This window comes from Leptonychotes weddellii, chromosome 8 (assembly GCF_054177405.1).
Source record: "Leptonychotes weddellii isolate Sample4059 chromosome 8, ASM5417740v2, whole genome shotgun sequence".
Taxonomy (NCBI): Eukaryota; Metazoa; Chordata; class Mammalia; order Carnivora; family Phocidae; genus Leptonychotes; species Leptonychotes weddellii.
In genome coordinates, this window is record NC_138376.1 from 63,488,080 (window position 1) to 63,510,183 (window position 22,104).

The following is a 22,104-nucleotide window of genomic DNA, read 5'->3' on the forward strand; positions in this document are numbered from 1 at the left end:
TAAGGAGGGCACGTACTGCATGGAGCACTGGGTGTTATATGAAAACAATGGATCGTGGATCACTACATCAAAAACTAATGATGTATGGTGACTAACATAACATAATAAAATTAAAACAAACAAACAAAAAAACAAATGCATAATGGGCATGTTTCCTCTTTTCCCCAGAAAACTAATCCTGAGCCAAGAGAAGTCACCTTCCATTCAGGTGCTTTCAAAGTGTCTCACATCAAAGAAACTCTCAGAATTACTTTATCTTCCATAACAAGCCCAGGTTTGAGGAAGACAACTTAGCAATGCTAGTGTGTGAAGCTTGAAAGAGGTGTATTGATGGCAGTGGGTTTTGTTTTTTTGTTTTTGTTTTTCAAGGCAAGTAAAGTCAGTAGCAAAGAAAATTAGACTCAGAGCTCCAAAGTTTTGACCATCTGGGTGTCTGTGGATCCCCAAGCCTCAGTGATGTCAACGGCCCCCACCCCATCCTGTGGCTGTGGTTGTGGCCTTCCTACTTCCTGTCTTCCAGAGTGAGTCCCACGCCACAGGTGGGCTGAGTGAGCACCAGAGAGGGAGGGAGCAAAGGCAGGTTCTTAGCTCATCTTGTTCTTGTTCTGGCATGTAAGTTTCCTTAACTAAAAATTGGCAAAACAAACAAACAAACCACAAACAAGTCACACATTGAGCCAGCAGCTTTCAGCATTTCACCCACAAATACACCTGAGTACTGTGTGAGCTCTTTCCATGTCTATTTTCTTCAACCACATAACTAGAATTTGAAAATTCTCTTGACACTTCTTTTCCTTCCCTTGAATAATTGATTCCATATATAAACCGCAGGTTGGCTGGAGCCCTCTAGCCCCTCAGGGATATAGTTAAACCTGCATGGAACCCAATGAGGCGAGCAGGTTACTCTACATGCAATGTTGTTATGTGCATTTTGCACATAGAGGGTTTGTACATTTTCCCATCTGATAGGGAAAACCTGAAATGCTGTCTGTTTAGGACTTGTTCATTCATTCTTTCAACAAACATTGAAGTGCTTGTGAGCTGGGTTGAGCCCCGGGATCTTTTCTGTCATTCAGTCAGAGGCCACATTCACCTGCCAGGACCCACATGCCCTAGCCCACAACTAGGGGGTCGGGGGGAGCACAACTCAACCCCAGAAATGGTCTACAACTCCAGAAATGTGTCAAGTCAACCTAACTTGCAATCGCCCCCTCTTAAGGTGGTTGTTGAGTCTCCCTGAATGATTGGCGACTAAGCCCCATTGTGGAATCGGTCAGGCTCTCCCTGTAAGCCTCCCATTATAGGGTGCACTGCAACCCCGGTCCTTAGTGGGATGAGCTAGTGTGTAAATGACTAGCTAAATACCTATGCTGCTGGGGCGCCTGGGTGGCTCAGATGGTTAAGCGTCTGCCTTCGGCTCAGGTCATGATCCCGGGGTCCTGGGATCGAGTCCCACATCGGGCTCCCGGCTCAGCGGGGAGCCTGCTTCTCCCTCTGACCCTCTCCCCTCTCATGCTGTTTCTCTCTCGTTCGCTCTCTAAAAAATAAATAAAATCTTTAAAAAAAAAAAAAAATACCTATGCTGCGGATTTCTGACAAAGGGCTTTTTGACACTGCAGTTGATTTCCGTGTCTTATAACAAATCATTTTCCTTTGCATCAAGCATACTGCACTGCTCTTAAATCAATTATTTCCTTCATTTTTCTTGTGAATTCATGTTTAAGCCTCTTGTCTTCACTTGGAACATTTGAGTGCCTCAGCTCTTGTGTTTTCATTGCCTCATCTGTTCATACAGTTGATGTCATTTGCCTGTGAGCTTCTCCTGACTGGCACTAAGGAGGTGAGGCTCACACTCTGAGCCCCTTTGGTCCTGAGCGGGCAGCGTTTGCCCATGTCTTTGGCAGGCTGTCTCACGCGTCCCTCCCTGTGGTCCCCATGTGGTTTACATATGGGTGCATGGATGGACAGATGGACATGCTCATGTCTTGCCTTGTCCCTGTCTACCCTGTCACCTTCCTGAGCACAAGCACTAGGGCCTTGTTACTTGGCACCCTAGAACCCTGTAGGAAACTAGTTGAGTGATACCCAACCCTTCCAGGTATTTCCGTTAGGTCACTTTGACAGAGTGGTTAAGACCTGGATGTTTAAGCCTCATTACTTTTGTTCAGACCTCAGCTCTGCCTCTTGCTAGTGGCAGGAGCACTGTGCCTCAGTTTCCCATCTATGAAAAGGACAAATAATAGCACCTACCTAATAGCTCTGTGAGGATTAAATGAGTCAATATGTGAACAGGGCCTGGCCATGTAGCATGAGAGTCTTAATGATCAGTCTTTCTTTTTGTCATATGTTTTATATTTAAAAAAACTCCTTCTTGAAATTCACTTATGTCAAACTCCCTGGTAATTTTTACAGTCCTCTGTGAACAAAGCTGAGGCTCTGAAATGTCCCCTTTCAAATTCAGATATAGATATTCTTTGATAGACCAAATAGTTGGTCTCCTTAGCAGATTTCCAATAGGAAAAGACTCTAAAAAGTGCCATTTTCTCCCTAACTGCCATTATGAAATCTAAATAATGTTCTCGTGTATACACACAGGACACACAAAACTGTTCAAGCTCTTTTTAAGAATCCGTTTCATTCACAAACAAAGGCCAGTACGATATTAGTGGGAATGGTGATGCAGTTGACTAAACTCTTCACCTGCTTCTGAGCAGCTTGGTTTCTCTCACTTCACAAGATACTGCTCAGCTGTTTACCAAGTTTTGTTTTGTTTTGTTTATTTAAATCCTGCCACCTTTGAAAAGTTTTAATGTCTCGCATACCAGATCAGAGTAAGGTGGAGCTTATATAAAGGAGCAGGTGGAGTGGTGGTTGTGTCATTCTCTCAGTAAACAGCTGCTGGGCACTGGTGCCAGGTGTCCATCGGGGTCACCAAGGACACAGGGGAAGTCGCGGCCCTTCCTGCCTTTGCGAGAGAGACGTGTGAGCCAACAGCCAGAAGGGCGAGTGGTGTCGGAGAAGTGCGTTTAGGGTGTGGCCGGGGCGGGGCGTCTGCCGCCCAGGTGGCACGGAGGGCTTCGCGGGGAGGTCACTCACCTAGAGCTGCATCTGAGGCACTTCACTGCGTGGGTAGTTTAGTGTTCCTGGACCTGAGGGCCCCTGAAGTTTGGCAGAAGAAGTGAGCCAGCTCAGGGAGGTCAGGAAGGGACTGCTGTGGTGTCTGAGGAGTCGGGACTGTGATTTCGGTGGGAAGCGGGAGGCCCTGGAGGGACGCGAAGCAGGGGCTAGAAGCAGCCGTGGGCATGTTTTTGGAAGCGCATTCTCTAGGCCTGTGGTGAATGGGCAGGAGGTTTGTGAGCCTGGGGGCCAGGACACCGACTCGAAGACTCCGGAAAGGTCTGGGTGAGAAGTGAGGGAGCGGTGGGGGGGGAGGGGAGCAGTGGGTGTGTGGTAGAGAAGACCCCCTGAGAGACGATGGTGTAGGAGCCGTAGCAACAGGATTTCGTGGCTGGTTGGCTTCATGGCTGGGGGACCGGGGGGACAGGGGAGGGCTGCCCAGGTGTTTCGCTGCTTCTTGGGTGTTTCTTGGCAGAAGCTCTTGTCCAACACATGGGATCACATGCATCCTCACAGGTGTCTCATCCACAAGCTTACTGGGGGTAAGTGTCCTTCTCTGCTGGTCGTTGGTCTGGCAGGGGACTCCTCAACGGCCAGCAGATAGGGGGGAGTGGGGACCATGGGGAGGGGACCACCAAACCACCCCCAGGCAGCTCCCTAGCATGGCCCTTGAAACAAGAGACAGGAAAGGGATCCGGGCATCTGCCGCACGGTCCCGGTCCCAGCGGGCACATTGTCAGTGTCTGGCTTCAAGCTGGGCAGGCCTGGGATGGAGGGGGGCGGGGTGTCATTCCAAATCTTGGGGGGAATCTAAATTTTCGTAACACTTGGAATAAAAATTCTGCTGCGAGTGGAGTCTGACCCAGGATACTCCACCAGGAGCTCACCAGAGCTGGGCCCCTGTGGCCTCTTCACAGCTTTATTTATTTTGGGACATGAGGCCCAGCTGAGAAGGCAGGCTCTGTGTGAGGCGACGCCGAACAGGTTCTTGGCCTGTGATGCTTGCTCAGGTCTTAGGGCTTTGCAGCTTCCTTGCCTTTTACGGCCAAGTTTCTTGCTTAAATTATTACTCTGTCTGCCGTGACCATTCATCAGAGGATTTCGAAACAGAACTCTTTACCAGTTTGGTACTAGAGGTCAGGGCGACTGTGTCTTGTAGCCTCTGTTTCCATTGCAGCACACAGAGATGTGATGACGCTGGGACAGGGTTCTAGGGGACGCGGAGGAGGCCGCCAGTAGCAACCAGCCCAGGGGGCGGAGGACCAACGGCTCCAGCCTTGGGAATTAATTCTCTGGCTCTTTCCTCCCCTCCGTTATTTATTTACTTGTTCATTTATTCAGCAAATATTTAGCAAATGTTTCCCCCGTGTCGGAGACACTTTAAATGAATGATGGGGCTCAGTTAATACATATTGTTTAATAATGCGTGTTGTCTACTGCTTTGATCGATCAGCTGTAGCTGGAGAGATCAGAAAGGGACGATTTCTCCATAAAAGCAAAACATTCCAGAATAATGAAAGACCTTCATAGACGGCTGTCAGATGGCCACGGACTTCTGTGTCACCTCCTGCAGACCGTGCCTAAATCCCAGCGTCAGGGCTCAGGCGGACCCGCTCTGACAACGGGGGGCTTTCTCTCTCTTACTCTCAGCCTGAGGCGTGTTCTCATTATTTCTTCTGTCCGTGCACTTGTTCAGGTCCAGTCCTCAAGACCAAAGGGCACATTTGTTTACAGGTGAAAGGAGGAAATGAATAAATGGCAACTAGGAAGAGCCTTGGGAAAGAAAAGACCTGGGAGTTGGCGCACAGGCTCGGAGGACGGGGTGGTCGGGCAACCTCTCGTCGGTGTGGCTGCTGAATTCGCTAGCAGGTTCCAGCCACATATTACTCACCGAAGGTCTATTTTATTGTTGTTAGAACTCAATAAATAGATGCCGCGCAAAATTATTATCTTAGGGCAAGCATGAAAAATTAATTTCATCTCCAGCGCCAGCGCTAGTTGATTGACAGTAACTCCCTGCGGGGCTAAGGTAAGAAGGCTTCTGAGGCTCAGTCCAAACACAGTGGGAAAGATTAATTCAATCAGTTAATTGGCATCTTTCATGGAAGAGGAAGAGGTAGAGGAGAACAACACTGTGACATCATGTATTTGTTTGCACTGTAACCAAGAGACAATAATTGAATGGTAGCTTAAATTCTGTTTAGCATACAGTGTATTTGGAAATAAAATGATTAGAGATGTAGTCACCTCATAATCACCTAAAAATGTGTCTAAGTAAGGAAATTGCTTATCCACAAAGGGAAGGTCGACTTTGGCCTGCGTCCAGAATTCGTGAGAATGATAACTGACATATAGACACAAGCTTTCCCTCACTTCTCACTGCAGGGTGTTGTTAATAATCCAACAAGAAACTTGGAGCCAGAAGTCTTGGAATATCTTCGTTCTTCCAGTGCTGCTTCAAATGACCTGAAAAACCTCTGGGCTTTATCTTTAGTCAACAGAGACTTTCTCCAAAGCCACCGCTAGACTTTGACAAATTATCCACATCAAATGTAAATATTAACAGACACCTGCTGAAGGTGTTAAACAAATCAGACTCTATTCCTCGGAGTTGATGTAACAAGAGTTTATTTAATAAGAATCACAGAAGAATCAGATCTCCTCTTGTCCTTACAGTTGTGTTTAGCTTTAAATGGCAGCAACATTTCAGGGGTTTAGGTGGTTGAACATGCTGGGCTGGGCTAGATGGAAAGTGAGGAAAGTTTTTTTCATGTAAGAGCACCAGGTTTTTTTTCTTTTTGTCTTTTTAAGTAGTGCTTTAGGCTTCTGCATGAAGAAAGCAGTGAGGGTGAGGAGCCAGGGCTAGACCAGAGGCTCACATTAAATCTCTATGATTTTGATGTTGGAGATACTGAAGAAGGCCATTTTGCTACACTCAGCTGTCTTAAATTACAGAACGGTGCATTTGGTGAAATTTAAGGTTTATAGTGAAAAGACACAAGATTGTCATAGGTCTAGAATCAGTGAATGAATAGGGTTAGTAAGTGAATGAGCCCAATATTAGAAATGAAACTTTTAGAAACCAAAAAAAAAAAAAAAAAAAACAAAGAGGGAGAAAGCATAAGAGTATGATTTAGGTCAGAAAAAATACTTGCCTGATGTGAGGATTATAGCATTAATGACAAGTAACAGTTTAGCTCAGATCAGGATTGGTTATTTTTTTTTAAGATTTTATTTATTTATTTGACAGAGAGAGAGGGAACACAAGCAGGGGGAGCAGCAGAGGGAGAAGCAGGCTTCCCGCGGAGCAGGGAGCCCAATGCGGGGCTCGATGCCAGGACCCTGGGATCATGACCTGAGCTGAAGGCAGACGCTTAACGACTGAGCCACGCGGGCGCCCCAGGATTGGTTATTAAAGTCATGGGAGAAGCTTTGGGCAGAGCAGCAAAAAATTGACAAGCACACATAAGGAAAGGTACTGGAATTTTCAGAGAGGACCAAAAAAAGTGGAATGATATTACAGTATGAATTTGCATAAATTTTCTTATGTTTGTGCTACAAATGCTCCTTAAGATGTAAAGGAACGTGGAAAGATGACCTGCCCTGATATGTTCTTTCATTGCTCTGAGTGCTCTTGGACAGACTCTTCCTGAGGTATTGTCATGTTAATACAAATAATAGAAATGAATAAGAATTCATGTATTTCTTTATCATACACCTGAAACTAATATAACACTGTATGTTAACTAACTGGAGTGGAAGTAAAAACTTTAAAAAATTGTATTTAACACATTTCTTGAGCTGCTGCTGTAAGCCAGCAGGGAGCATGATATACTCAAGTGGGGGGTATGCTCCTCCTTCCAAAGAGCTCATGAATAATGAAGTTGTAAGAAATGCAATGGAGGAGAAACAGGTTGGAAAACGTCAAGGTGGGGAAATGCAAATACGAGTTTATAAAGAAAATAAGAATTTACCAAGGCATTTTTCTGCAAAGGAATTTTTGTAGGAAAAGTTAGCTGTGTGTAGAAGAAAGAAATTTGTCAGAGACTCTTTTGCTCATTCAAGTATGCATTCAGGGACGCCTGGGTGGCTCAGTCGGTTAAGCGTCTGCCTTCGGCGCAGGTCATGATCCCGGGGTCCTGGGATCGAGCCCCACATCGGGCTCCCTGCTCGGCAGAGAGCCTGCTTCTCCTTCTCCCTCTGCCTGCAGTTCTGCCTACTTGTGCTCTCTCTCTATCTCTCTGTCAAATAAATAAATAAAATCTTTAAAAAAAAATCTATTACCAAGTATTCATTCAGTGGTACACTGCTCTGCTCCAGAGGGACTGAGTGGGCAGGTACGGGGCTATACAGAGGGGACCATCAGAGCAGAGGAAGTACATCAAATTCAGAAAGGGAACTCAATGAAGGGTTCTTAGGAAGTATCTCTTTTGGAAAGATCATCACACTTCAGGAGTGAAAGCCATTGACTGAATAAGGGAGTAAAAGCATGGTATAAAAAAAAAGAATACTCCTGTTCTGTTCTGTTCTACTCAGTTCTAATCATCTACCTATCTGTATTTCAATCAACCAGTCATCATTTACCTGTTATATACAAAGGCACAAAGATGAGTGAGAGCATGAAAACTGCAGGTACTTAGGATTTTATCTGCTAGGCTTTATGCAAAGCTCTTTATATCCAAGCATAGAGGTTAAGAAGGTTGGAGTCAAACAGAAGTGGTTCTAGTCCCAGCTCTACCACTTACTACTTACGTGACCTTGAACTATTCATTCAGTGTCTCTAGATCTGTTTTCATTGTAAAATGATAATAGTAATAATACCAATCTCACAGCACAAAATCAGGTTTTTCTTAATAAAACCACTTTGCATGATGCTGGCGTGTGGCAAGTGCTTAGTAAATGCTGTTCCATTTTTATTACAACCTTTGTTTTATTCACAAGAGGAAGCTGTGGTTTACAAGTGTGTTCTGGTTGAGCTCATGAGTGGTGGAGCCAGCCCTGCCTGGTTGTCTCATACTTTAGCAGATGGTGGGTGTCAGAAATAAGGCTGGAGGGGAAGGCAAGGCCAGATGGCTCAAGGAGCTCAGGATGTTGAATTTTATCACACGAGCAGTGGAGAATCACCGTAGGACCTTACAGTTGAGATTGACAAGATAAACTTTGCATTTTGGTTTTTTTTAAATTTTTAAAAGACTTTATCTGAGAGAGAGAGAGACTGATAGTGATAGAGATACAGAGAGAGAGCACAAGCGGGGAGAAGAGGGAGAAGCCGGCTCCCGCTGAGCAGGGAGCCCGACGCGGAGTTCGATCCCAGGACTCTGGGATCATGACCTGAGCTGAAGGCAGCCTGAGCCGCCCAGGCACCCCAAACTTTGCATTTTAGAACGATTTTTTCTGGCAGCACTATGTTGAATGGTTCGGTGGAAGGAATGGCGCTAGCTGAAAGCCAGTGAGGAGGCTGTGGCGGTGGTCCAGGAGGGAACGGGCGAGGAATGCATGCCAGGGGATGGATGGAACGGAGCATTTAGGCAAAGGCGGGATGCTGGTGGGGGGTGAGGAAGAGCTAACAAGTGGGGGGCATTCAGCTGCCCCAGGGTATCTGGCTTCCTTGACTGGGTAGATGGAGGCAGCTTGGGCCAACATGGTGGATCCCAGAGGAAGGGACTTTGAGCATGGTAAACATGGGTGCTTGTGAGTCCTTGGAGGGAAGCATCTGCATGGCAGTTGGACACAGAGAACTAAAGGTCAGGGGGAAAGTCAGGACTGCAGATGTTCACTTCCGAGTGGAAGATGTGGATGTGAAGGAGCTCATTCAGCTGGTCTCTGCTCAGCCCTGAGCACCCAGATCAGGGCTCCTCTCCCCACAGATAGGAAAAGATAGCCACCATCACCGCTTTCAGGGTGTTACACTCAGGGGAGGAGACATCAAACAAGTCACAAGTAGATGAAAAAGGTAACTCCAACGGTCGCCGAACGCTAGCAACATAATGCTGTGGGTAAACGGCAAGGTGGCTGACACAATGTATAATCTGCCATGAAGAATGAGAGAAATACTCACTTTTTAAGACTTCGCAGTTAGGCAAGACAGTTCACTGTAATCCCATAAGGGAGACTGATTTCGCCACAGGAAGAAACCGTGATGTTCTAAAGAGAAGGTAGACTATTACCCAAGACTGGGAGATCCTTTTAAGACTTAGGTCAGCCTCTAAGGTTGAAGTAATTAGTTAAGAGGAAGAAGTAAAAACGAGTGGATACTCAGAGGGTCGGGGACGAGGCAAATTCACACATTCTGAGTTTCATCAGGGAGACAGGTATGTGGGAATGTGAGGACACTGTGTTGCTTTGTGTGTATAAAGGTACACATGAGGATATCACATACACGGTTCTTTGAGCCCCAGATGCTCACGGGGTGCCTGGGTGGCGGGTGAGGGGCCACAGCGCTGAGCAGGGTGGAGGCAGCAGGACACGGCGGCTCAGGGAGCACGCAGTCTGGTGAGGGCCCACGAACATGCTGAACATGCCTCCAGAGTGCGGAATGTGCTGGGAAAGGAGTGGGGCCTGTGAGAGAATCCAGGGAGGCCCTGATCTCAGTTGACGGGTCACCAACCAGCACTTCCAGGTCTGCTCCCAAATGATGGCAAAGCGAAGCAAAATCAGGTGTGGTATTTGGAAAGTTTGAGACTCACTGGCTTAAGTAACTAAGTCAGCAAACAGCCTGCCAGAGCAGGTAAGCAGGTGCCTGGGGGAGATAAGCTTATGCGAGGAGGGCAAGAGAGAAACGGATGGAAGGAAGAAACCCAGAATGCCGGGTTTTGTCAGGATTACTCTGAGGGAAGCTGCCAGATGTCAGAGCGTTGTTTTGGGCCCAGTGGCCACTCCCAGAGCAGTGAGGACTGGGAGAGAGCAAAGAAGGCGGGAGGCAAGGGCACCTTTCAACCATGCCAGCTCCTCACCAAGTCCCATGCTCAGAGCCGGCCAACAGCACTGCACCATCCCAATCTTCCTTGGATGTGAAACTGCTGGGGATGAAACCCAGGGCGGCCCAGAGCTGCTCGACGGAGGGCACCTGTGACACCCTGCACGATGTGGAGAAAGCCATCTCCTGTTGGCCTTTGGGGATCTTCATTTTCCCCGAAGAATTAGAGGACCACACGGTTGTTGGGAAGAAAGAGTTGTGGGAGCATAAGGGAGGAATGATTGAGGAGATGCGGCGATGGGACGAGGAGAGGCTCTGGTTTCTCTATTAACAGCACGTTTCCAGTTGCCTTTTGCTACAGTCCTCTTGATTTCAGTGGTTCTCCCAGCAGATGGGCGGTCACAACAGTTGGGTGGGCAGATTGAAATGTGGGTTTATGAGAGAAAACAGAACCTGGAAAGGCTGGGGAAAGCTTAGGAAAGGTAGATTCTCCAACTTGCCCCAGACCTGGGGATGGCAGGATGGTGAACGTGTGGCCAGCTTCCCAGGCGACTCCTGCATGCATCCATGCCATCTTCAGTAGGTGGTGCGGAACCTGGGAAGCAATTCCCAACTGAGCCTGATGATCTGTGTGCCCATGGGCCCAACCCCAGGGGCGCTGAGTAAAATCTCTGGGCGTGAGGATGACAGAGGTCATGCGGTCAGCTCCTAGAGCCCCATCAGGTTTGGGAGCCACTGGGCTCATGTGTCATATTCTTTACAGTATGTTTCTGTTAGAAATTCCAGAGTACCTAATTCTTGTTCTCTTTTCCCTTTCTACCAGGCACTGGGAAATCATGAATTTGATAATGGTGTAGAAGGACTGATTGATCCACTCCTCAAAGAGGCCAAATTTCCAATTCTGAGTGCAAATATTAAAGCAAAGGGGCCACTAGCGTCTCAAATATCAGGACTTTATATGCCATATAAAATTCTTCCTGTTGGTGATGAAGTTGTGGGAATTGTTGGATATACTTCAAAAGAAACCCCTGTTCTCTCAAATCCAGGTATTTTCTACTTTTATAGCACTCATTGGTTGCAAATAGATGTATTAAATCAGAGCTTGGCATGATTTTTATGGACTGTGGATAAAAGCTGGAACAACATGTGGTGTTGGGCAAGTAGTCTACTTGGGATAACATTGATGAAACCAGTCTGGTGGCCTCCACGTTGTTCTAAATTACTTCTTAAAGACATTGCTCTTTTTTCAGTGAACTTCCTTGTTGACATACACAGTATCTTTGTTTAATTCAGTGGATTCAGAATTGGGCAAGAAAGCTGTTTACGTCCAGGGTTAACATTACAGAGTAATTTACTGGAGAATGAAACATAAGTCACTGCCCCTTTTCCTGTGGAGTCAGAGGGCCCAGAGCTAGGGTTTTACCTCAGTTTACCTTACCTTTCCTTTTCTAGTATGATCATTATATGTCTAGTTAACTCTCCTTTCTTGCTGTTCATTATCTATCTCTTCTATTTAATGACTTTGTTGTATCTGGCTTTCTGAGGAATACATATCCTTGAGAAGTCCTATGGTATATATATCCTAATATAAATGTCTTACATATGCTATATTTCATACAGCATGAACATATACGTGCGTACATATATAATCCTAAAGTTATTCAAGAAACATTTTTGAGCCACTTTCACAGGAACACTTTGACCGAAACACTCTGGCAGCAAAAACGAAAATGACTTTTTTTCTAAATCATCCAAATCTGTTTTCTTCCCATATTTGAAGGGAATAAAAAGGGCAACTGACAGGAATAAAAGGCGCAGCACAGGGGATTTAGTCAGTGGTCCTGTAGTAGCGTTGTGTGGGGACAGGTGGTAACAGCCCTTGTGGAGAGCAGAGCGAAAAGAAACAGGAGAAGGAAAACCAGGAGCAGGCATTCTCCAGAAGCAGGGGTTTTCATGAAGCATTAACTGATAAAGGCCCTGCAGTCATTTAGCAATTAGAAAAGTGATCTATTTATTGTTGTTGCTAGAGTCGGTCCAGGCCACTGGGAATGACGGGAAGGCCGGCGTGCTGGGTCCTGAGCTGCTGTGAGGGCAGAGGGTCCTGCCGCCGGCCCAGGGGCGGGGCCCACACGGGGCTTCTCTGGGGACCGAGCCTCTGCACGCTGTGTGACACCTGGTCACCAAAGAGCAGTTGAGGTGTTGTGGAGCCAGGAGGTGGCTATGGTCAGGATGAGTCACCGGCTTTCCACGTGTTTCAGAAGCACTCTTCTAAGAAGCGTGTGGTCCCATCTGCGGCCCCAGCTGACAGTCTCAGGCGCTGCCCGCCCCCCACCACACACACACAGCCTGACCACTGCTCCCTGCCCTGGGGATCTGACCTCCCCTGGGGCTAACGGGCACCGCGCCTCCGGCTTCCTGGGGCTTTTCTGCAAAGACGACCACGTGGGGATGGCAGAGTGAACCAGGCTTCCTGATGGCAGACAAGCCAGTTGCCAGTGTCGGGCGGGCTGGGATGACGTGGCCCGGTTGCTGCCACCCTTGTCCCTGCTCTCCTTGAACGCTCCTGCTCTGTGTCCCCAGCTCCCACAGAAAATCCCTCCCCCTGAGCACCTCCCCCGATTACATTTGTCCCTTACGGTCAGCTTCCTGCGCCGGCCTGAGCAGCCTGAGGACAGAGCCTAGGGCTCCTCTCAGTGAACATCCAGGACCTAGTATAGAGGCCAGAGGAGGAGCTTTAGATAAAGATGTGGACTTGTTGAATAATTGAATAATTCTGTGTCTCTATAATTTCTATTCTACCCACTGATTTTTGAAATTGTTCAAGACAGAATGTAATTAAATGCCGTAAGAGAGTCACACAGTCAGGGAATGGGGGAACGTCTTTTAGGAGCAGGGGGTAAGTGAAAGGAGTGATGGCCAGCTTGGAGGTCCTACGGACTTGAAGAAGCTCCTTGGCCCCCTCCAGGGCACGCAGGACATCCTGGGGCAAAGGGCATTCCAGCCGTGAGGTCAGAGTCACATGCTGGGAGGCAAGCCCCGTGAGGGCAGCGACCTTCTCTGTCTCCTCCACTGCTCTGTGCTCTGTACCGTGCCTGGCATATGGGAAGTTCTCAATAAATGTTGCTGGAATTAACACATGAGAGCAGGGAAGCATGGGGGCCACCGTCTCAGAAGAGCGAATAGTTCAGTTTCTTGGAACAGAGGTTCCAAGCAGGGAAGGCAGAAAGTGGGGTGAGGAGTAGATTGCCTCCTGAATGACTGACCAAGGAGTTCAGGCATGACGGGGAGAAAAGCGTCATCCCTTCTGGAATAGTCACCAGTAAGAAAGGAGGGGTTGCCGGTGAAGAGATACAAGGGCTCCAGAAGTCAGCCCCCCTTTGCTGGGACTCTGGTAGCACCCCGTATTAGTCCTTGACTGGGCTAATGTCTCTGAAGGGGTGATGATGCCCTTCCAGCAGCTCCCAGAAGAGGAAGGCTGGATGGTGTAGGGACTGACGCCAGTGCTGGGCAGGGGTGGAGCAGTGTTTCTGGGGACACTCGCTTCTACCAAGACCACAGGCCCAGCGCACGCGTTCTTCCTGCAGCTCTCGGGCCCCTGGTCCAGCCCCATCCTTCCAGTCCTCGTGGCCTGGGTGCCCACAGGTATATAACACACGCAGTTCGTTCATTTTAGCCAGACAGTGACACTCCTGTAACCCCCCAAGAGATCCTGAAATAGATCCCATACTTTGTGTGTGATGACGGATCCCGAGAGGCTCCTAATGTGTCAGAAGACATTTCTTTGTCCTCAGAGGCATTTCTCTGAACCTTTCTTCCTTGTTGCCAGCCAAACAAAAGCAGATGGTAGCCTTCTCTGAAGGGCTCAATATTCATTCATTCTTTTGTTCTTTCCTCTGAGTGCCTACGTGTAGGCACTGTTCTAGGCTCCAGGGATGCTGACCAAAAAAAAAAAAAAAGAAAGAAAAGAAAATCCCTGCCTACTGCAGTTTAGGTTTAGTGGGCAAATAAATGAGTAGAATATTTGGTGTGTCAGAAGGTGGTAAGTGCTAAGCAGTAGGGAGAATGGCAAGTGGGGCCGGGGGTGGGTGCAACTTGTCAACTTAAAGGGAGGCTCGGGGAGCTCGCAGAGAAAGTGACATGGCACTGTGGGGTGACCGGGGAGCCCCGGACTTCTTGGAGTGGTAAGCGAGAAGCAGATTATTCTTGATGTTTTCATGGCAGACAATGGTGGCCAGGCTGTTACCACTGCTGTTTAAGTGTCCCCTGTGAGCTGGGGACAGCACGACCAGTCCAGCGTGGCACCCCTGTGAGTTGCTGGGTGTCTGGGCCGTGGGTCCACACAGTCACAGCCACACCCCGCAGCCTGGTCCCCGGGGTGCTCTCCTGTTAGCACTGCAAGGGGGAGTAAGCAGGGAAGAAAGTGCACACTCCCTGTGCCAACAGTAGCTGGGTGAGACCATGTCCAAGGCAGAGCTCGAGAACGCGCCAGAGTCGGCCTTACCGAGTGAACAAGGCACAGCATCAACGGGTATGTTAGGACTGACGTTCGAGGACTCCTTGCCAACAGAGTTTTAAGTTTGAAGACTGATTATCCTGAACTGGCAAACGAAGGCTTAGATGTACTAATCTGGGTCCCCCCCCGCCCGGTTTTATTGAGATACAACCAACCCACCGCACTAAGTGTAAGGTGTCTAAGCAACATGATGACTTGACATACAGATCCTACAACACGCTCATGTGCTCAGGCACTTTCTGCCTTGGCACAATGGAAGTCTGAATGTAAAAACACACTTTTTCCAGCAGAGAGAATCATTATAATTTAATTTACAGCACCGAATCAAGTAACATAAAAGAAATCACTTTTAACAAAAATACCGGAACTCAGACATAAAAGTGAATGTTTTCTTACAAAGTACTTAGCTTTTAACAAAAATACCAGAACTAAGACATAAAAATGAATGTTTTTCTTACAAAGTACTTTGCTTGGGAAACTGTGTACATTTCTAAAGTAGCCACTGGTCAAAGAAAGCTTGGACTAATCTTGCAGAGTTCCTCTTAGGTCCTGTGACACAAGTCTTAGGAGTATTTTCAATAAGGAGAAATCTTTGTCTTTTGTGAATAAATTTGCTCGTTGGAAGTAAATGCCGTTCTGAGCCATGCCTTGTGAACTGGATCAAGTCAAGATGGGTACAGCTATGTCTTGCTCAAGAAATAATGTGACTGAGAAACATCTGATATTAAAAACACATTTTTAAAAAATAGGTTTGCAGGTCTGAAGCCTCCTCATAGCTTGAGATTACATTAGAGCAACATAATATCATTCACAACCTTAACCTAAAGCAACGTTAAGTGAATGTAACTAAGGATATTGATGCGAATTTTTATTGGCTTTTTAGGGATTTTATATTTAATTTACAAATATGTTTTGGTTTTAGTAATTTAAGAGCTTTAGTAGATAAAGGTGTTTTTACTCTATGTGTTAGTATGTGTAATAAGCAATATAATAAAAATTATTAATAAATGTCCATTTTATTTATTTTGTTCCTTAGGAAGGAATTTAGTATTTGAAGATGAAATCGCTGCATTGCAGCCTGAAGTTGATAAGCTAAAAACTCTAAATGTGAACAAAATTATTGCACTGGGACACTCTGGTTTTGAAATGGATAAACTCATCGCTCAGAAAGTGAAGGGCGTGGACATCGTGGTGGGAGGACACTCCAACACATTTCTTTATACAGGTAATTGTTTCAAAAGGATTATACTGGCCAGGATGTCTAGATAACTTAGTCTCTTTGCCTTTGTAACTGTTACTATTTTTACTACTATTTAACACATAATATATATTACATATATTTTGTAATATGTAATATATATGTAATACACATATATAGTAACGTGTAAATCGTATTCAGAGACATTAAGAATAATATATTGGTTTCATGATTATGTCAATTCCATTTATTTATGTATATTATAAATATATATAAAACATATGTATAAAATACACTATAAAATAAAAAGATTACTGAGCCCCAGCCAAAAATCAGTTTATATCAAAAAGCAACATATCATATAAAAATTTTTAAGTATAGGAGCACCTGGGTGACTCAGTCCGTTAAGCATCTGCCTAAGCATTCAGCTCAGGTCATGATCCCAGGGTCCTGGGATCGAGCCCTGCGTCGGGCTGTCTGCTCAGCGGGGAACCTGCTTCTCCCTCTCCCACTCCCCCTGCTTGTGCTCTCTCGCTTGCACTGTCTTTCAAATAAATAAAATCTTTAAAAAAAATTTAAGTAGGGCGCCTGTGTGGCTCAGTCATTAAGCGTCTGCCTTTGGCTCAGGTCATGATCCCGGGGTCCTGGGATCGAGTCCCTCATTGGGCTCCCTGCTCTGCGGGAAGCCTGCTTCTCCCTCTGCCTGCCGCTCCCCCTGCTTGTGCTCTCTCTCTCTCTCTGATAAATAAATTAAATAAAATCTTTAAAAAATAAAATAATTTTAAGTATAAACAAAATAATGCAAATAAGGCCTTCACAGGTCAGGGTGACAGATTTGATTTGCAGGTTCACAGGTAGCAGGGGCTGAACTCTGGGCTCAAGTCCTAATTCTTCTTCATACTAGGACCGTGCGTTGGAAGTCATAGGCCCCGATGCTCCTGAAAGCATGTCCATTCCCCTCCCTCCCTCCCTCTCTTCCTCCCCTACCGCTTTCCCTCCCACCCTCCCTCCCTCTTTCTCTCTCTCCTTGATGTTAGGTAGTTTTAGTTAGAAAACCTCTTTTTTTCCCTTCTATGTTGAACTTATAATGTCCCAAAACTTTTGAGTCTGGCTGGCTTGGTGAGTCTTTCCTACCATGCCCTCTGCCCCCATGTCCCCCCCTCCCCAACTACTGCATGGAGATTTGAAGGACTTTTAGGAAAAAGAAGAGGAGGAGGAAGGCTTCCTGGTAACTGGCTGTTAATCAGCTAGTGGGAAGGAAGGCTTTGGCAGGGAACACCCCTGTCTTTGAAGAAGTTGCTGCTTCACCCACCTCCGTATGGGCTAAGGTGATCCTATTTTTATAAAAGCAAAAAAAAAAAAATACCCAAAATTGTTAAAAGGGGGCACCCTGGTTGCTCAGTTGAGTGTCTGCCTTTGGCTCAGGTCATGATCCCGGGGTCCTGGGATCGGGTCCCTCCCGGGGCTCACTGCTCAGTGGGGAGCCTGCTTCTCCCACTGCCCCTCCTCCCACTCATGTGTGCTCTCTCTCCCCCCCCCCAAATACATAAAATTTTTTAAAAATGTTAAAAGGGGTTATCACAAAGAATACAGGTAATTTTCACTTTCTTCTTAGCACTTTTGAGTATTTTCAAATGAATGCATGTTGCTTTTGCAATCAGAAAGAAAGACACAAATTATAAAAAGAAAAGAAAGAAACAATATTGGGTCCGAAGTCTTCCTTCCTGATTCACGTCAGAGACCATGAGCAGGTCACTTACCCTCTCTGAACCTGTTAGCTTTGCTTCAAAATTGGGGTGATAAGGCTCCAAGTGCCCCATTGTTGTGAGAATGACGGGAGGTGGTATACGTATACGTGGGAGAACACTTCAGAAACTGTAGAGAGCTGTGTCCTGGCGGGCAGCCGTGTGGAGGCTGCCCACCTGTCCGGACAGACCAGTCCGACTGCGGACGCTGGTGAACTCCTTCACAAGGTGGGCTTGACCTTCCCTTAAGAAAACCGTGTTCACATATTTGACTCCTTCCTCACGCAGTTCCCTCGTAAGTGTTTTACCTCTTGGTAGACACAGGCTAGAGAATCATTTCACACTGGGTGATATGCATTAGTGGTTGTGAAATCAGTGTAGTGGGTTAAAAACTTTTAACGGACTAGACTACGGTAGGTGAGGCACTTACGTCACTCACAGGAGTATTTGTCTCGTGGAAAAAGCTGTCTGTGAGCGATGAGGACAGCGCCCACGCCGGGCAGGCGGTAGGTCCGTGTGTCAGGACAGTGGCAGGCGCAGACAGTGAGGGGACTTGCTTAGCATGAGCAGTGTCGCAGTCGGACGTCCGAGGGCCACTTAGGTAACTCCAGGGCCACTAGAGGGGCGAGAGCGCTGGAGCGGGGAGAGCCCCATGGGGCACGTCAGGGGGCGGCATGGGGCGAGCTGGAGACTCGGCCGTCGGGCTGGCTGGGCCACTGCTGCGGGCTCCTGTCTCCGCCTGACTTCCTCAGCTGCAGAATGAGGATGGAAACAACCCGATGAGAAAGGTCACGTTGACTTCACATCTGGAATGGACAGCTGGAGGTGAAGCGCTGCAGGACAGGGCCTCGTACCTGAGCTGTCCTTACTCCAGTCTGTCCCAGCTCAGTGGATGAGACCCGTGAACAAGCCTTCCCTGGAGCCTCTGCTTAGCTTCTGTCCGGGGTGGTGTCAGAAACCGGGGCACACGGTGCGAGCTAGATGTGTGCCTCCGACCCCTCCGTCTTGGGGAGCGTGGCTCACGCTGTACTCACTTCGATCCCGAGTGAGAAGGGCATTGTAGTTGAAGAGCCGGCACACACCCACAAACACACACAGTCACACACCCAGTCTCTCACACACACAGAGTCACACACACACACACACACACACACACACTGGACTTTCACAAAGAACCTGGAGTGCACCCTGGTTCTGTACTGTTTCATTTTTTTTAAAGTGTCAGTTACCACCCATTAAATTAATTTCCTCATATTGTAGCTGGCCCACGTTTTGAAAAACTCAGCTCTGAATGAAGCAGGACCAAAACAGCACATAAAAAATCAAAGGAATCCACCCCCTCCGTTCAGATGCTAGAGTCATTCCCCTGTTCTTCAGGATGTGCCTTTACACCATCTTAGCCACTGCCTCTTCCGGCACCCATTGGCCGTGCACGGCCTTGCCGGGGGACCAACAATTACTGTGCCCTGCTGGGCCTGAAAAGGTTCGGGGACCATGCCCGGCTTCCCATTAATGCTGCAGCCTGACCTTTTGTCCCTGTCACTTTGTTCCAGCCAGTGAGGTCCTGCAAAACACTGTGTGCCTCTTGCCAAGTAAGTGAGCTTCGTTAATGATGAATGACTGGATGAAAGAAAGATTTGGGGATAAAAATTAGGATTTGTTTATACATAAATCTTGAAGTAGATCATTACAGTTTCTGAAAAAACTGCCTCTAAAGTTTTAGTCACTTATTTCACATTTCATGGTTGCTTAGCAAGACTATTGTTCCCACGAACTGGTTCTCATGAAAATATTCAATTCTGATACTCATCATTTTGAGGGATGCAGTTAACAATTAAAGGTAATTCCAAGACAAGGGAGGAAATGAAGCATATTTGCTTGTTTAAATAAATTTTCACAACCTTAAACTCTTCTGAAGTGTTTTTGGAATTAGCATAACCTAACTTGAGGTTAAATATGATTTGTTAATAAAAGTGTAGTTAAAATAATACATCCCAGGGCGCCTGGGTGGCTCAGATGGTTAAGCGTCTGCCTTCGGCTCAGGTCATGATCCCGGCATCCTGGGATCGAGCCCCACGTCGGGCTCCCTGCTTGGCGGGAAGCCTGCTTCTCCTTCTGCCTGCCGCTCCCCCTGCTTGTGCTCTCTTTCTCTCTCAAAAATAAATAAAATCTTTAAAAAATAATAATAATACATCCTCTGGAATTTTATGTCTTGCCATGCACAGAACCCAACACACACACACACACATACCTGAAAGAAAATTTCACAAAGCGTCCAGATTGCACCTGATATTTTCTGTTCCGTTATTTAATTTGTTTAATGCTGGTTTTCACCTATTAAATTAACTTCATTGTACTATAACTAGCCCATATTTTTTCAAAAACTCAGCTTTCAATGAGGCATGACTGAAACAGTGCATGAACTGCTCCCCCAGCCTGCCCGCCTCCCTCCCCGACAAACGAACGTTATTCCAGGTTCTTCTGAGTACAGCCATTGTGTACATGCAGATAACCTAGTATTGCCTGACCATGCTCACATTGGAATGAAGGGGGGGAAGAGGTCCACCCGACTATGCTTACAGAATCTTAAAGTTGCGAGGGGTGAGGACTAGTCCCCACATGTTTTCTCAATAGGAATGAAATCCTAGAGTCAACGAACTGGCCTGTGTTGTTGCCTTTGGAGAAGAACGTATGTAGTAAAGGGAGAGCAGGTTGAAAGCTGAAGCAGGTGGGCCGGGGGACTCTATGCCCCATGCGGCCCTCAAAGGCACACTCAGTGTGCTGTTTGCCTCCCGCTGTGTGAACTGAATTTTGGATCGTGCTGGTCATTCTGGCTACCTGTGGCCTTGGGTGAATGGAGACATCAGTTTCTGGTATCTGCAGAATAGCAGGGTTAGAACTGCCAAGTCTACGACCCCCTGCATTCTAACATCGACTGACTGTTCCCCAGAAAGTCATCCATGCAAAGAGCCTGATTGCTTACTTTCCAGACTTTGGGGAAATAAAACTTTTTTTTGTAGAACAGCTTATGACTTCCTTCGGTTACTGCCGTGAACTTCATTATACCTCTGACTTCTTTGAGGCTCCTGCCTCCAGGCTCTACACCCTGGCCCCTCCTTCTTGCTGTCATCGAATGGTCTCTAAGCCACTCCTCAGCATCACCCAGCCTGTGGTCTTCCTCTCGGCCCCAGCTCCTGCCTTCATCCCGGTGGAGGGTTCCATGTGGATGGCTGACCCCATACCCAAGGTTCAGAGTCCCTTGATCCTCTAAACATGCGACTGTCACCTCCACGCCATTTCAGCAACTTTACAGGAGGCTGAAACTGGGTCATCATCTGGGATGGCTCCATCCCCAGAGCCCCACTATCCACCTCCCTCGTCCTAGCCTCCTGGCCTTAACTTAGAGCCTCTCACCCCTTATTCCTTGGAGAGCTGGCCATCAGCCTTACCGAAACCTCAGTCTCCTGGGCTCCTCTCTCCATTCCAGGCCAGCAGGCTTCATGTCTCTGTCCTTGTTAGCTTGGACGTGTCTATTAGGGACGCCTGCCGTGGCTGTGACTGACACCTGGAAGGCGGGTGCCCGGGACTGTTGAGTGAATATTAACAGATGCAGCACCTTTCAAAGTAAGATTTCTTTACTTGACCAGTTTTCACTAAACACCTTATTTTCATTGCTTCTAGACGTAGGCACACATTTATGGAATATGAAATTCAAACCACTTCGTCTATTAGAGAACGTAAATGATTTTAAGGGCCACAGGATTTCATTCTCAAAACAAATGGGGTTTACCATGTAATTATAAATGTGACAGAGCAAAAAAAGCTAATGCTTGTTCTTCATGCTGTAGCCAGTGGCCAGACGCAGTGTGAAGGAATGCACCTGCCCTGCGTCACTGGAGTAAGTGAGGGAGGCTGAAAGGCTTTGTGGTTGCTTGCAATCATTGTTCATCTCCATTAATTTTCATTCTTGAAGTTCAGATAATCCTGCCTTTTCAAACAAGAAAATGGTCTTGTTACTTACCACATCCACAGGACAGGGAAACCCTATCCAACAAAGAACCATTTCCTTTGGGCCTCAGTGAGGACGGCTGACATGTGTGGTTTATTAAGTGAGTTGGGAGAACCAACCAGAGGGCAGAGGTGTAGGCAGTCGCTTCAAAGATCACGTCCTTGGTGGCACAGGGACTTAACTTGTTCCAGTGGTCACTCGCTCAGGACTATTTCAGTCAACTTCTAGCCATACCCCCCAGCCTCAGCACCAGCCCCCTTCAGGAAACAAAGCCAGAGCCTTCTGGTTAATTTTTGCAGCCACATAACACTTATCTGTCTTAACTACGTCTCATGAAACTGCTTTCCAAGATGAAGTCGGACTGCGGGGCGCCTGGATGGCTCAGTCATTGGACATCTGCCTTTGGCTCGGGTCATGATTCCAGGGTTCTGAGATCGAGCCCCATGTCAGGCTCTCTGCTAGGTGAGAGGTCTGCTTCTCCCTCTCCCACTCCTCCTGCTTGTGTTCCCTCTCTCGCTGTGTCTCTCTCTCTAAAATAAATAAAATCTTCAAAAAAAAAAAAAAAAGATGAAGTGGGACTGTCCAAACCCCAAAATATAAAAAGAA

At 47.0% G+C, this 22,104-nt stretch overlaps 1 protein-coding gene across 1 annotated transcript in view; it reads left to right on the forward strand.

Annotated features, from left to right (window-relative positions):
* NT5E (5'-nucleotidase ecto) overlaps positions 1-22,104 on the forward strand; it is a 108,997-nt gene that overhangs the window by 68,843 nt on the left and 18,050 nt on the right. Inside the window, exons 2-3 of the mRNA XM_006729423.3 lie at positions 10,857-11,079; positions 15,583-15,771. Coding sequence (XP_006729486.1) covers positions 10,857-11,079; positions 15,583-15,771 — 412 coding nt within the window. The remainder of the gene's footprint in view (positions 1-10,856; positions 11,080-15,582; positions 15,772-22,104) is intronic.